Source organism: Parus major, chromosome 28, assembly GCF_001522545.3.
Source record: "Parus major isolate Abel chromosome 28, Parus_major1.1, whole genome shotgun sequence".
Lineage (NCBI taxonomy): Eukaryota > Metazoa > Chordata > Aves > Passeriformes > Paridae > Parus > Parus major.
Genome location: NC_031797.1, coordinates 3,209,928 through 3,225,541, shown reverse-complemented (window position 1 = coordinate 3,225,541; position 15,614 = coordinate 3,209,928). Strand labels below are relative to the sequence as shown.

General features: G+C 53.3%; 1 protein-coding gene across 3 annotated transcripts in view; it reads left to right on the top strand.

Annotated features, from left to right (window-relative positions):
- Nucleotides 1–3,469: 3,469 nt before the first annotated feature.
- The window catches only part of SBNO2 (strawberry notch homolog 2), a 47,409-nt gene continuing 35,264 nt past the window's right edge, over nt 3,470–15,614 (top strand). For 2 of the 3 annotated variants that reach the window (XM_033520205.1, XM_015651785.2), the window contains exons 1-3: nt 3,470–3,559; nt 9,958–10,183; nt 11,492–11,571. In XM_033520205.1, the coding sequence (XP_033376096.1) occupies nt 10,064–10,183; nt 11,492–11,571 (200 nt within the window). In that variant the 5' untranslated portion in view covers nt 3,470–3,559; nt 9,958–10,063. Of the gene's footprint in view, nt 3,560–7,205; nt 7,482–9,957; nt 10,184–11,491; nt 11,572–15,614 lie in introns of those variants that run through there. The other variant, XM_015651786.3, reaches the window with a different exon arrangement.

Below are 15,614 nucleotides of genomic sequence, written 5' to 3'. Positions count from 1 at the left end.
CTGCAGCCGCCTCCAGCCCCGCTGTGTCGGAGGGTCAAACCCTTTGGCAAAGGGGATGGAGCCAGACTCGGCTGGGATTGCAATGTGGAGCACCAGCTCCAATAGTTGAGCAGTTATTTTGAGGCAGGGCAGGACAAATCTGTAAGTTGTTCCTTTCCACGAGAGCTGCTGGCACTGCATGGAACCCAAAGCACAGGTGGGAGAGCCCTGAACCTGAGCAAGGTCAGAGCCCCCTGGGTTCCCAAAGGGTTAGAGCACAGAGGCGCTCCAGGGCTGGTTGTTCAAGGAATTTGAGCCTGTGAAGGGTCAGGAGGTTCCAAGGGTTCCAAAGAGGGGGTGCAGAGGAGGGGGCTGCCCTGCCGAGCCCTCCACTCCTGTTAGCACCACCTTTCCCTCCCTCAAAGGCTCATGTCATGACAGTGCCTGGCCCCTGGTGATTTATTCCAGTCTTGGCACTGAGTCCAAAGTGCTGGAACCCATCCCCCAAATTCTGGTAAGTGCTGTGCATCCCCCTTCCCGAGGTGTTCCCAGCAGTGGGAGGGCAGGAGTGGCTGGAGGAGCTCCTGGCACTCCACACTCTGCTCCCTGCCCATCCCATTCCTCTCCCACCAGGGTGGCAGAACAATCCCCCCCGAAAATGAAAATCCTGCTGAGCTCTCCAGGAGTGGGCCACTGCAGCAAGGCAAGCCAGGAACTCACATGGAGTGTCCCCAGGAACCCCTGAGCACCCAGTCCTGTCCCCTGTTGGGCCTGTGGGTGCATCAGGCAAAGCCAGAAGCTCTTGGGCTTTCCCAAATGTTTGCACCAGCATCGTCCCCTCCAGTGAGGAGGTCACAAGCCAGGGGAACCAGCTGAGACCTGCCAAGCTCATGGCACACAGAGCAGTGCAGGAGCACATCCCCCGCTGTCCCCTCACCTTTTGTGCTGCCCAACCTGGCCGAGGGGGCACAGAAAGGTCTGTCCAGACACAGGATGGTTTTGTGGGACCCTGGCACTTCAGCATGGCCCCTACCAGGTCCCATCCCTGCCCCCTGCATGGCCCCAGCCCCAGCCCAGCGCTGCCGGGACCCTGCACAGGGCAGGGTCTGTCCCCTGGCTGCCTCTTCCCGCAGCTCCGGGGGCACAGGGCCAGCTGGCAGCGGGGCTCTGAACCCCTCACCCCACGGAAAGTCAGGGGATTTCCAGGCTCTGGGAAAATACAGGAACTGGCAGCGGGTGATAGCAGCCGTCCACACCCTGATGTGGAGCTGCTCTGCGGCAGAGCCCATGGGATCAGGGCTCCAAAACTCCCACCTTTGTCCCTGATTCCTAAGACTGGGTGTCTCACAGGGACCAGCTGCCTGGGAAGGCCTGTTCCTGGAGAAGCCAGGCTGTTTTTCAGGGACATTGCTGCTGTACTGGGGAAAACAGACCAGGACACAACTCAGCCATATCCCCACACCTCCCACAGGACAGCCCCAGTGCTCCCAGCCCAGCATCACTTTTGCTTCATCCCCATCTTGGGGTTTCCTGTGTGAATTGGGATCCAGGCTGGGATGCGAGGAGGAGGAAATCCAGGTTTGGTGGTTCTGGGAGGAGGTTGGTTTGGTGCTGGATGGATCCCTCTGTATTTATTTATTTGTATTTGTGTAACACCAAATAAAGAGCTGGTGGGGGGTGGATTTAAAAGAAGGATATGTTGGAAAAATAAATTGCCTTGATTAATTACTGTGTGCAAATGAAGGATTAGCAGAGGGAGAAAGGGGCTGAGCCCCACATGGCTGTTACAGATCTTCCTGGTTCCCCTTTTGCCTCTGGCATGAACGCAGTATCCCCAAGGACCTGGTGCTAACGTGGTTCCCATCTGCCAGCACTTCCCTTCCTGGGGATAAATCGGTTCCCTCTGGCTGCTGCTGTGCTGCTGTAAAAACAGACCCATCTGGGAGGCTTTTGTGAGACCCCTCGGGATTTTGTTCCTATCCTGGGACTGCAAAGGTGGCATGAATCCAATGCAAGCAACGGGAAATTAAAAATGTTAAGAGGCCAGTGTGGTAAAATGAGTGAGGAGCCCAGGGCAGCCAGAGCAGGTCATTCTCCAGCCCTGTGATTCAATTCATTCCTACAGCAGGACTCGGGCATGGGAGCGGGCAGAATCCTTGGAAGCTGCTCAGGGTTTGAGTGTTTCCAGCTCTCCTGTGACCTCTGTGGGCTGAGCTGCTGCCCCAGCCCTGCAGGGAGAGGAAAGTGAGGAATTTCCTTTTGAGAGGAAAAGGACTGGACAGACTGCTCAGGCTGCAGGCAGGTGCTGATGTGTGCACAGCCAAGGCTGCCTCCCATTTCCATCCCATCCCGGGATGGATGGATGATGATGGATTGATGGAGGGACGGATGGATTGATGGATGATGATGGATGGATGGATGGATGATGGATGGGTGAAGGGATGGATGGATGGAAGGATGGATGGAGGGATGGATGGATGATGGATGGAGGGATGGATGGATGGGTGGATGGATGGAGGGATGGATGATGGATGGAGGGATGGATGATGGATGGATGGAGGGATGGAGGGATGGATGATGGGTGGATGGAGGGATGGATGATGGATGGATTGATGGGTGGATGGATGGAGGGATGGATGGGTGGATGGAGGGATGGATGGATTGATGGAGGGATGGATGATGGATGGATGGATGGGTGGATGGATGGATGGAGGGATGGATGGATGGAGGGATGGATGGGTGGATGGATGATGGATGGATGATGGATGGATAGGTGGATGGACGGATGGATGGATGGAGGGATGGATGGGTGGATGGAGGGATGGATGGAGGGATGGATGATGGGTGGATGGAGGGATGGATGGATGGAGGGATGGAGGGATGGATGGATGTGGGACACAAGGTGAGCACTCCAGATCCACACTGGTGCATAGGCTGAAGGAACGGGCCGTGCCGACACGTACAGGAGCCGCCGCTCCGGGGACAGAGCCCGCTCCTTAACGGGGGCAAGGGGCCGGACAGGGGAGAGGCGGCCCCGGAGGCTCCCCGTACCTCAGGGGTTCCTTCGGCCCCGGGCCTTTGCCGGTCTCCGGAGCCGCGGGCCTTGCTGCCCGTTCGGGGTCGAGACCGCCGAGACCGGGTTCTGAGCCCTGCCTCTCCTGCTTTCCGCACCGCGGCCTGGCCCGGTTGTCTTGGGCTCAGTTCTTCCGTTCCCCCGCCGTTCCCGGGCCCGGTGCTCCCGTTCCTCCGCTGTCCCCGGGCCCGGTGCTCCCGTTTCCCCGGTGCTCCCCCCGGGCCCGGTGCTCCCGTTCCCCCGCTGTCCCCGGGCCCGGTGCTCCCGTTCCCCCGCTGTCCCCGGGCCCGGTGCTCCCGTTCCCCCGCTGTCCCCGGGCCCGGTGCTCCCGTTCCCCCGCTGCCCACTCCCGGTTCTCTCTCGGTGCCGCCGCCCCTTTCCCCGGAAGCTCTGTGGCCCTTCCAACATGGCGGACCCGGAAGCGGCGCCAGGCGGCGGCGGCCGGGCGGGAGCCTGAGCCCCGGAGCCCCCGGGACCCCCGGAACCCCCCGCGGCCCCCGGGCACAGGTAAGGGCCGCCCGCTCGCTCCACTCCGGATCCGCGGCTTGCTCCTCCCCGGCCCGATCCCTCCGTGGGATCCCTCCGCTCGGGCCGGGCTGGGGGGTTCGATGGGGACGCGGCCCCCGGCCGGGCCTGTCCCGGGAGCGGTCGGTCGGTGCCGCGGGGAGTCCGGGGCCTGCGGGGCTCGGGCCGGACCCGGAGCAGCCTGTGGAGACTGCAGCGCTGGCCCCGCTCCCCCCGTGCTTTAGCCGCCCGTGTTCCCCACTCGTGTCGGTCCCGCGTGTGGAGCGGGCCCGGGGGGGCTCGGCGGGCACCGCTCGCCGCTGTGGCGGCACCGGCAGCGCGTGTCTGCATCGGGGAGAGCCGGAGATGCTGCGGAGCCTCTGTAACCGCGGTCCCAGCAAAGCCCAGACCCCTCCAACCCTGTCCGAGCCGGGTCCGGACAGGGAACTGAGCCGGCACAGCCGGGGTGGCCACAGCCAGCGAACCCTCGTGTTTCTGACTCCCTCTTCAGCTGCTTTTCCACGGAGTGCTGTGAAAACTGTACAGCGATGCAAACCAATCGTGGAATGGTTTGGGTTGGAAGGACCTCAGAGCTCCTTCAGCTCCATCCCCTGCCATGGGCAGGGACACCTTCCACTCCCAGGGTGGCTCCAAGCCCCGTCCAGCCTGGCCTTGGACACTTCCAGGGATCCAGGGACAGCCACAGCTGCTCTGGGCATCCTGTGCCAGAGCCTCACCACCCTTACAGGGAAGGATTTCTTAATATCTGATCCAGACTTCCTCTCTGTCAGTGTGGAGCTATGAATCCATCATGCACTGAGCTCCTGCTGTGCTGCAGCCCATATCCACTAAGCCTGAACCCAAGATTTATGAAAATTCAGAGCCTTTGCAATGTGGAACCAGTGCTGTCAGACCGTTAACTGGGCTGGTACTGGAGGCTTCACCTTATTAAATACTAATGCCAGGTCTAAAACTCCTCAGAGTAACCGTAAATTCCTGTATAAGGACTGTGGCTCCCCCTTAGCAGGCTCAATTTACAGTGAAAATGAGATGGGCTGGGCAGGGCAGGTCCTGCAGGTTCAGCACTGGCATCCCAAAGCTGGGATCCAAACTCCCAGAGGGTTTTCTGGCCCTGGGGTGAGTCTGGAGGGCAGGAGGGTGTTGGCTGTGATCAGCCGTGCCTCTTTGGGGCTGTTCCTGCTGCACATCATCCTCGTCTCATCAGAGCTAGTCCTGAGTTATGCAGGAATGGCTGAACCAAGAGCAGCAGGTGGTGGGAATGTTTAAATGGTGGAAAACGCTGTGCTGTGGGCTTGGGAGTGCTGTGTGTCCCATGCAGCACTGCCAGGTTTTGCACAGCTCCATAAGCTGCCAGCTGGAGCCTTTGGAAGCCTGAGCTCTGCTATCTCTGCCAAAAGCTCTTTACTTGATGGAGGTCTGTTTCTTGATGTTTACACCCTCATTTTCCTAAAATAATAACCTTTCTCATTCAAATGTTGCTGGGAGGTCTCTGCACAGGAGCAAACCGTGCTGTCACTTGTCACCATGAGAGTCTGGATCCTTCAAGGATCCTTCAGGAAAGCCTTCCAGGCCTGACTGGGAGGTTTATACTCTCCTGAGACATTTTTCTGTTTAAAACTTAAAACTCTTAAGTCTTTTTTGGTTACTTGAGCGAGGTCTGCACAAGTGTGGGTGTGATGAAGATGAGCACACGCCTCTCACGGAGCAGGTGCACGTTGAGTCTGCCTTAAGGCTGCCCTGATCCGTAGGGAAGTTAGCTTTGATGTCCTGAAGTGGTTTTTCCACCGTGAGAGGCTGCGTGTGAAACAGAACGTTGGGACCTGCTCAGGTCCAGAGGGTTTCTCCCAAGTGTCCCTTGGGAGAGAAACTGGGGAAGAAGTGTAAAGAATTTGGGATCTGCATTTTCTTGGCTTCTGACCTTGCTTAGGCAAGTTTTTATGGTAGGGGGGGCAGCCCCAGTGCTCCCAATGCCCTGCTCTGGCTCTGCCCTGTGCTAGGGGAGTGTCCAAAGCCCTGTTTTTGGGAATATTCCATGCACCCGCTGCCTGAGCCATTGCCTCAGCCCTAGCTCTGCCTTGCAGGGATGTGTTTGTGTTTTGGAAATGTTGATGCTGGGTGGATTTACCCAGGAACGTGCAGAGTTCCTTGGCAGAGTGTGGGTGGTGTCTGAGGAGGCGTTTTTGCTCTGTCCAGAAACAGTCCTGTGTGTTCTCCCAGGTGGAAAAGCAGGGACAGGTGGAATCCACCTGTGGGGGGCAGTTAATATTTTCTCCTAAAGGGGTCTTTTACCTCCAAAAAGCTGCATTTGATTGGTTTCCCCCTGTATGGTCTGAGTGTCAGACGAGGAGCAGCAAGTACTGCTAGAAGGATCAAGCTCTTCCTTTTCCCTGTAGAAACTCTGCTGTCCTTGGAGGGCAGGTTTGTTCTTTTGCCTGCAGCTCCACAGCTCTTGCAAGAACCTCTGGATTGATCCAGATTTTTCTTCCCTTTCCTTACAGACTAATTCCCTCAGTTTTGTTCCACGCTGCAGCGTGTGGTGCCCAGGTGATGCCAGGATTTCCCCTGGAGCCTGGCAGTGCCATGCCTGGCTCCAGGACTGCAATGCTTGCATCCCAGGAGCCTTTTCCATGCTCAAAGCGTTCAGGAGATCAGGGTGGCTCCAAGTGTTGGCTTAGAATGCCCTGGAGCGATTCCATTTTCATCACCCATTATACGTGTTTTCCACTCTGGCGTTGTCCTTTGCGTTGGTGACAGGACTGAGTCCTATTCCCATCTGCTTGTTTGGTCTAAACTTCCCAAAAATACGTCAAGGAGAAGCATGCAAGAGGAACTTGAAGGTGCCTGGGTGCTTGAGATATAAAACTGGCTGTTCAGAGTTCCGTAGTGTTGAGTTCCCGTTTCTTTGGGGCCCTTCCATCCTGACTGTATCCCGCAGAATTCCCTCCAGCTGCAGCTCCGGTGGGCGCCTGGGCTGGGGGCTCATGAGTGGCTGGAGCAGGCTGGGGACACTTTGGGGCTCCACCTCTGCTCCATGGGGGTGGGCAGGGTAAGAGGAACTGATCCCTGAGCAGGAGGAAGAACAGGATCAAATTCCCGAGGTGTTTTTGTTGTTCCCAGCGCGTGGTAATTCATGATGGGCAGGTTTAGCTCCAGCTGCTCCAGGCATGTCTGTGGGTTCCTGGCTGTCTTCCTTTAACGGAGGCAATTTAAAATACACCAACAAAGGCTGGAACACAACAGTAGGAAGTGCTGGCTGCATTTACTGGGTTGTTTTCACCCCTCCTGATTTCAGCTATCAGTGATCCGAGCGCTCACCCCCGGCTCTGTCCATCCTGGCTACAGCACAGCAGTTCTTTGTGTGTTCCCAATTGGAATTTTCCTGCTGGAGCGCTGGTCTGAGAAATACCTAAAAAGCTCAAGCTGTTAAAAGCTGAAAACTGTACTCTGTAACCTCTAGACATGATGAATTCCAGAGGAATTCCAGGCTGGAGCTGCCCCGTAGTCCATGTGCTGACAGCAAACCTTTAAGTTTGGAATACTGAAACCATTCTGGAGCGCAGTGATAGGATGAAATCACACAGGGCCTTCGTCATCCTGTGCAGGGAGCTGCTTTCACTTTCAAACCTGGCCTACCCAGCCAGGAAGAAAAACGTCTGCTGGGATTTTTAGCGTCGTGCCCTTCCTCTGGATCTGGGGGATCGCTGCTCTTCCATAGCTCTGCTGCAAGAAAACGCGACTGAAGTGGTTGAAGTTGGGAACGGTCTCTGTGTGCTGCTCCTGCTGCTGCTGTGGGCTGGGTTTTCCTCTCCCAGCCCTCTCCCAACACGGGTGCTGGGACTGGGAGCCTCCTCTCCGGGGATTTTGCCGTAACAGTGGAAGCTGCTGCTTGGTCGGAGTATGTTTGGTAAGAGAAGTGGTGGAAAAACACTTCAAAAGTTTGCTGTAGGAGTTCCCTGGCGTGTGTGGGCCCCTGTGCTATCAGTGTTTACTGTCACAGCAGCAGGATGGGATGTGGAAGTGGAAGCACTTCGGAACTTGCTGAATTTTATGGTTTTCCGTGATGTGGCTGCCTGGAGGACGGCGGGATAGGCACAAACCCAGGGCTGTTCCCACTTCTCTGTTCTCGTGCCGGGTGTTGTCCTGCTGTCCCCAGGCTCACGCAAGCCTCTGACTCTGGATTTAGTGAGTTTTTTATTTATTTTTTTACTTGGAATTTGGGAGTGTAGGCTGGACAGCAGCCCCTGGCACTGGAGCATGAGCTCAGAGTGAGGGCTGGGCCAGCCTTCACACTCATCACCAGGAGCTCGTTTTGCAGATTTGGCAGTGCGGGTTGGGTTTTGGGGTGTCCAGCACATGCTGGTGCCCTTCTCCTAAGGTAAGGAGTTCCCTCAGCATCCTCCAGGACTGAGGCATGGCTGGAATGGTGCCAGCTGTAGAGTGGTCTCTTGGTGCCTCTTTTTTCCCCCTGTTCTCAATGCTTGGATGTATTTTTGACTTGCACCACATCCCCCCACAAACCAAAGCCCAGAGAGTTCCAGCTTTCTTGCTAAGCAGTTTTCCTTCGTTTTACCATTGGGGTGTGATCTGTTGTGCAGATTTCCTAGAGAACTGGGGCTGCTTTAGAGGCAGCCTCTGCTCTGCAGGGTCCACCAGTGAGATTTGGTGGTGTGAGACACGAGGTGATGCAGAGCAGGCACGGAGGGATGCTGATATTGATTTTACCCTTCCTAAGTTCCTTTGGATATGTAAGTAAAGCTGTATATTTGCTATGGCTCTTACGGGAATCACTGCTGCTGATTTCCTCTCAAAAGCTGTTGCAAGGAAGGGAAAGAAAAAAAAAAGGAAAGCAGCAAAACCCCTGAAGTCTGGTGCAAGGAAGTATCACAAGGTTTTACAGACACCAGAGCAGCTGGTGACATTCACCCTGAGATCGACAAACCTCAGCCCTGCTTGGTACAGCCGAGTAGGAGTTGAATGGAATCTTTGCAAAATAGAAAAGGGAGATCTTCTCCCTACAAAAAAAAAAAAAAACCCAAGACCCAGACAATCCCTTTGGGAGCTCTACACAGCATTCCATAGGTGGGATGTGAATCTTGAATTCTGCTTTTCACACAGAAGGTCCTTGGCACGTGAGGGCTTTGCTTGTGGCTCCACCATGGGATTTGTGTCCGGGTTGGGGGGTCCTGGCTGGCCCCCATGTGAGCCCTGGCCAGAGGGCACTGCTGGCACAGCTGCAGCACCATGAAAGGCAGAAAGAATCACTTTAATTTTCACTTTCCATTGCAAATGCCACAGTCATTTTGTCCACCGCAAGGTCACTTATTTTTAAAGGGCCTCAAAGCCAGAAATGGCTTTTCAAAAATATTCCTTGTAGAAAATAGTGTCTCCTGAATGATCAGAGGTGGCTCTTTTAAATTACAGCTTTGGTCTGTGCTCTGTAGGGGTTGTGTGTGGCTGGATTGCTCCATCCAAAGGTTTTGGCCACTTTGATTTATTCAGCTTCTGGGGAGGGTCAGGGAAGGCAGGGAAGGGGCAAAGAAAGATTCATTGGAAGTAAAGACATCGTGGATGCTTTTCTCTGCTCTTCTGGTTGCATAGGTCGCTTTAACCATCTCTTTTTTATTTTAATCTATTAAATCTAGTTGGAAATTAGTTTCCTGTGGGATTATGGAGAATTTAGAAGAAAATTAATCAGTTTGGAGGTTTTTACTGAGAAGCTGCTCTGGGGACAGGTGTTACTGTGGGGTTAATCCTGCCAGGACAATGCTCCTGCATTGGATCCCCTTTTGCTGGCAAAAAGGAAAGTGCCAGAAGCTGATAAATTCAGGAATTTGTGGCATTAATAGTATTCATTTCAAATGAGTGACAAGGTATTGCTGGGTTTGACTGGTGTGGGAAAGGTTTTGGTGCACAGAAAGGTCTGCCTTGGAGCTGGGGAGACCCCAGTGTGCCACAGGGTGGGAGATGAGGGTTCACTGCAGAACCCAGAGCACATTTTCAGGAAAACAGATGATTTGGGGGAGTTGATTACCATGAGTTTACACATGAGTGCAGAGTCTTCTTGTACATTAAATAAGCAAATTCCTCAGGCTGAGCCCAGCTGTGTGTGCAGTGACCCAGGTGATCTCAGGGACCTGTGGGGCTCCTGCAGTGTGAAAGGCAGGAGAGGTGTGTTCCAGTTCCAGCCTGGGTGAATTCCAGGTGTGGTGGTAATGGAAAGCTCTGTTTCCCATAAAACCCTCTCTTTTCTGAAGAGGCAGCAGCATTTCACAGGCTGGTGGCTGTTTGCTCATCTCTCAGCTATGTTTAAGCTTACAAGTGGTTTTTTTTTTTTCCCCACCTCCCCTTTCACAAAACCTAAACGTGCCTTTCTCTCCCAGCCCAGGACATGGTGCAGGGTGAAGAGCACAGATAAAGACGCTCCCACCACTCACTCCACAGCCTGTCCCACCCTCCTGAGGACTCCATGAGGCAGGACACGGGCTGATGCCCTCAGCTCACCCCACCATGGATGGGGGGAACAGCTTCCCACAGCACCAGCAGCCGGGCGATGCCATCCGCGGCATCCCCGGCCTCCGCTCCCAGCTCGCCGTGCCGGACGTGGAGGTGAGACCCTGCAGGTCCTGGGGAGGGGGAGGCTGTGCCCAGGTGGGCTCTGGGCAGAGCAGTCTGGCCTGGTTGATCCTGGGAGTCCTGGTCTGTGTTTACAGCTGCGATTTCCAGATTTCCCAGGCAGCTCTGCAGGGACGGGCAGGATCGATCGGAGGGGTTGAGATTGAAGGGAGGAGGGAAAAGCAGGGTTGTGATTAGAAAAAAGCCTTTCTGAGAGCTGCTGGGTGCCAGCTCCTTGAGGAAGGACTGAAGAGACTGAGAGAATCTGCCCAGTATTGCAGACCTTGTTCCTACTCCAACACATCTACCAGACATGTGAATCTGTGCTCGGGTCCAGCTGTCCCTGTTTCCAGAGCAGCAGAGATAAATAAGTTGTATTTGTCCTGATATAGCTGCTAAAACCAGACCAGGTCCCTGATGCATTTGTCCAACAGGGCAAAAAGCAAACCCTGTCCCAAAATAGCTGATGTGTTCCTGGAGTTTTCTCTTTCTGTTTCAAACTCTGGAATGTGTCACATGCAGGGACACAGAGGTTCAAACGAGGTGCAAGTTCCTGTTGCTTCAAGTACAAGGTTTCATTGCTTTAGGCACACAAAAAACAGATTAAAGGCTGCTGTGGAACTGAGTAAGGAGATACTGTGTTTTCTCCCCGATTTTATTGGTATGAGCTGGGCTAAGAGCTTCCCATTATGGGAGACTTGTTCAGGGAAGTGGGAAGACAAAAGGCACAGAAGGATATTTTCGGGTGTGACCTCTGCCAGCCAATTTCAGATTATTGGGTTGGTGCTGACATCCCACAGAGAGTGAATCATAGAATCATGGAATCACTGAGGTTGGAAAAGACCTTCAAGGTCATCAAGTTCAATCTGTGACTGATCCCCACCTTGTCACCACACCAGAGCATTGAGTGCCCGGTCCAGCCCTTCCTTGGACACCTCCAGGGATGGGGGCTCCACCACCTCCCTGGGCAGCCCCTGCCAAAGCCTGACCATCCTTTCCAGAAAGAAATTCCTCCTGGTGTCCAGCCTGAACACCTCTTGGCACAGCTTGATGCCATTTCCTCTTGTCCCTTCAGTGTCCTGTGAAAGGGCTGGGGAAGGGGACTGACCCCTGACGTCTGGGGTCTGTGGTAGGGGAGTAGGTTCCAAAACTGAAACTGGAGTCGTGCTCGAGAGATGAGGAGCCGCCTCTGCCTCTGGGAAGCACTGAGGGAGGGAAGCCATGGGCCTGCCCTCAGATCTGCAGCCCCAGGTAATGGTTCCAGGCCTCTGCTGCTCTAACTCTTGTGTCTTTTGCTTGCAGAATTCCACGCTGGCCGCCGACTCATGGAGTAGCTGCTACCCAGTCTCTTTCCCAACCTCCTCCTTCCCAAGTGAAAACCAGTGAGTGCTGTTCTCCTTTGTCTAATCCTCTCTGCTCTTGGACGCTCCGTGATTCAACTGTTTCTTTACTGATTTCCATATTTACTTTATTTCACGATCTGATGGGGAAATAATTGCATCATTCACCGATCTTGTGGCATTTCAGACACTGCTGCAGCTTGGAAACAGCAGCAAGCAGCTTTTAGTTTTTAAAGATGAGAAAAACCCTTTGTTTTCTGGTAAACCTGGAGGCAGCAGTAAGGGAGGAGCAGCCTTGGTTTAGCCTGGGTTTGTAACACTAATGGAATTCTTAGCAGATCTGACTGAGCAAACACACTGGGCAGTGTCTGGCTTTGCACAGATCTGGAGGAAGGTGTTACCTGTACCAGGTGTCAGGTTTTGGGTGAAGTTAAAATCCTTTGTCATTTCACTGGAAGTGACTGACACTAACAGCCATGTCATGTCTGTACTGAAAAATGTTGTTTTTCATTTTCCCTCTTTACAATGAGCCTCCATTCTGGGTCACAAAGTGGGATATGGCAAATGTTTGGATAACATAAAGTGGCCTTGTGCTGTCACTGAGTGACTTGGATGGAGACTCTGGTGGGGCTGGAGGTTTGGAGGCTGATCCATGGCTTCTTTGATCTCTGAATCCAGGGAGTGGCACAGATACACAGGTTGTGTTCTTTATCTAGGTCAGGGGTGGGAAGAAGGAGAACTGAAAGAAGCAGAATTTGACATCCTGAGCTAACAACTGTGTTCCAGGTGCCTGGAATTAAAGTGGGGGTTTAGTGTAGCCTCCCTCCTGGAGGGATTTTGGTGTTTTCATGGTGGGATCCCTCGCTGTGAGGGTGTTCCAGGCAGGTGGGAGCAGTGAGGATCAGCCCCTCTGTCAGGGGATGAAGGGACTCGTGTCCCTGTGTCGGTTCTGCTGCGCTGGTGGCCCTGGGAAGGTGGATGGACAGGGCAGTTCCCCATGAGAGGGTACCAAAAGCTGCCCCACAGATGCTGAGGGAGCTGGGCTGTGCCAGCTCTTCCCCACAGGAGACTTCTCAGATCCATTCAGGCCCTTTGCTCTCGGCCAGCCTGGCTGATTGGAAGGGGCTGTGCTTTTTGAGCAGGATTCCTGTAAATTACACGTTGTGAATCCTCCGGGGAGCTATAACAGAATTTCTGTTTTGCTGCATTGAACCACAAGATTAGATTGTGTTTATCTATTGTGTTGGGGTTTTGTTTTTTGTTTTTTTTCTCTCTTGACCATTCATTCTGGTTTAGCCCCTCACTCTTTTCCTGTTCGGTGCCGCTCGTATCAGAGCTGCCGGGAACGTTACAGCCCGATCCTGCAAGGACATGCCTGTGTCTGACACAAACCTGGACTTGCTGCCTTTGCTGGAGTTACTTCTGCAAATGAGGCCCATTGTAGTAATGATTTGCTAGGGAGTGATTTAGCCAAGGTTGCACCTTTAGTTTTTTGTTCTTCATACCCCAGGAGCTGTAAAAATCACTTTTCAGGTGAGATTTTCTGCATCTGCATTTCACATTAAAATAAAAAATCTCTGTGCTTTTTGTAATTGAAAGTGGCACTGACTCTGTTTTAGGTGGATTTAGAGTGAGGGGGTTACCGGCAGGAATCCTGGAAGGAATGGAAACATTGAAGAGTGAGATTTTAAAGGCAGTTGTAATTGTAACCCATTCTGTAACACGGAAAAATGCAGCTGGCATTAGAGGTGGTGCACGTTTTTCTTCAGAATCCTTGCAGAGAAATCTCATTTGCAAGTGGTTGTGTTTGGACAGGGCTTATTCTCATAGCAACACCTTTATCCTGAAGCAGGTTTTTCCTGTTTCCTTTCAGGAGTTCACTTTCATGCTAGGGAATTTCTTTAGAAGACCCCAAACGTGGCCTCTTGGGTTCAGATTTTCTTAACCTGACAAATGTCAACAGTGTATTAAACCTCCCTGAAAGAGCCAGGGAGCTTCAGGGCTGTGAAGAGCAGCAGCTCAGCTCTTTTCTGAAGAAATTATCCCTGCAGAGCTCAGCTTCCCTTGCTGCTGGAGGCTCAGCACGTTCCTGGGTGAGGGGGATCTGGGGCAGCCCAGTTGTGCTGTTGGATGAGGCATCACACAGATGCAGCAAAGCTTTGTCCCCACTTTCCAATACACACAACACCTTTTCTTGCTGTTTTTATGCCCTTTTCCACCTCGGCATTGCTTGCTGAAATAGTGAAGCAGGCTCTGAAAAGCATGGATTGGGGTCTGATGAGGAAGGAAAGTGCTGGGCTGGAAACTGAGGCAGCCAGAGGTCTCTCATCTCTCCCTGATCTTCCACCAGCTTGAGAGGTGAAGTTTTGTGTCCCTGAGTGGAGGACAGAGGATGGAGCCTGGACAAAACACCCATGGGAGGTCTCAGAGAAGTGACATTGTGGCCCAGAAGGGCTTTGGATGCTTTGGGTCATGGATGAGCAGCTGCAATGCTGAATTGCAGTGGAGCATTCCTCTTTGGGCATCTGGTGAGATTAAACCACCATAAATTTCCTTTCTGGAATGGTTTTTGGGTGTCCAGTGAGCCCCCTCAGCCTCTGAGGGAAGCTGCTGACCCACAGTAGCTCCCATGGAGCAGTTTGCCAGGAGCTAAACCCTTGGAGAGGTGGGGATAGAGCAGTTGGCTGCAGGCTGTGTTCACACCTTGGCTGTGACAGGGTCACTGACCTGATTCTTCCAGTTAAAGCTTTTTTTTGTCCCAGTTTAATTCAAATGAACTTGTGAATGGCTCTGTGCCAGCCCTGGAAATGAGGGAGAACACTTTGAGTTCTGACTCAAGGGAAGATAAAGCCCAGCTCCAAAGGTACTGAAAGGATTTGGGGGCTTTCCAAGGAGGATTTCTGAGCTGTGCCTGGAGGTGCTGTGGGCTCTCCCTGCACACTGCAGGAACCAAGTGCATCTCACATGGATGGATTAAAGACCAAGACTGAGGGTAACACAATGCAAACCAGAGCTGGTCATCCCACAGCAGGCCAGGGAGGTTGGAGCTCTCTTGGTCTCCTTCTCATTACCTTGACTGACCCTTGTCCAGGCCACAGAGTGCCAGGGAAACAGGAGGGGGTGTTCACTTTTCCAGTAAAAATAGTTTTCCTATTCCTTGGTTAGTTCCTTGACGCTGGCCAAGCCGTGTCCTCGTGTGAGAGACGGCGAGACCACAGCGGCCTCGACTTGAAAGCCTTTTAAACCAGCCTTTTCCTGTGTGGAAATACATTCATTCCCAGAATTTATGCCCAGATTTTAATTTCCTTGGATGGATTACGAAGAGCCAACAATCAGGGCTGGACTGTAGGAGTTGGGATGTGCAGGTGTGTTCACACAGAGCCTCAGGTGTCTCTGCAGCAGGTAGCAGCACAGAAAAGGAGTAGGAAGGAGCTGTTTGTTTTACAGGATATTATCTTTAGTGATGGAAATGAGCAGGAAAAACGTATTTATCAGAGGAGATAACTGTGTTTGCACATAAATCCACATTTAAATGCTCACCGAGTGCGTTAACGAGCTGCTGGCCACACATGGCACCTTAATTGCTTAATAATCCTTTGGCAGCTTGGCATTCCCAGCTCCTGGGCAGGAGTTCTGTTCAAACTCTGTTTCTCCCTCTGTTCAAATTTCTGGCTGTGAGTTCTTTGGGCAGCTCCCCTCAAGAGGAAACCATCCAGCCCAGGTGGACATCCCGTGGCTGCAGCACCGAGGGTGTTGGTGGCAATTGCCCAAGCAGGAGCCCAGCAATTCCCTTATGGGAAAGATTACAAAGCACATTCCTTGCTCCTGCAGGAGAGGGAAAGGGTTTGTACAAACCAGGAGGTGGCTTGGAGCAGAGGCCAGCAGCTGCTCCTGGGCAGGAGGAAGGAAATTGGGTGCTCTTGTGCAGTTTTTGCCCCTGGCTGCCCAGAGGAAGTGGACGCAGGGTGCAGGGAGCAGGAGGAAGCTGGCATGGCCCTGCCCAGGCAGGATCTTTGCTTTGTTCCCTTGTTAGCTGAGCAGAGATCTTGCCTTTGAACTCACACTAGTCACATCCCTAGCTGCTC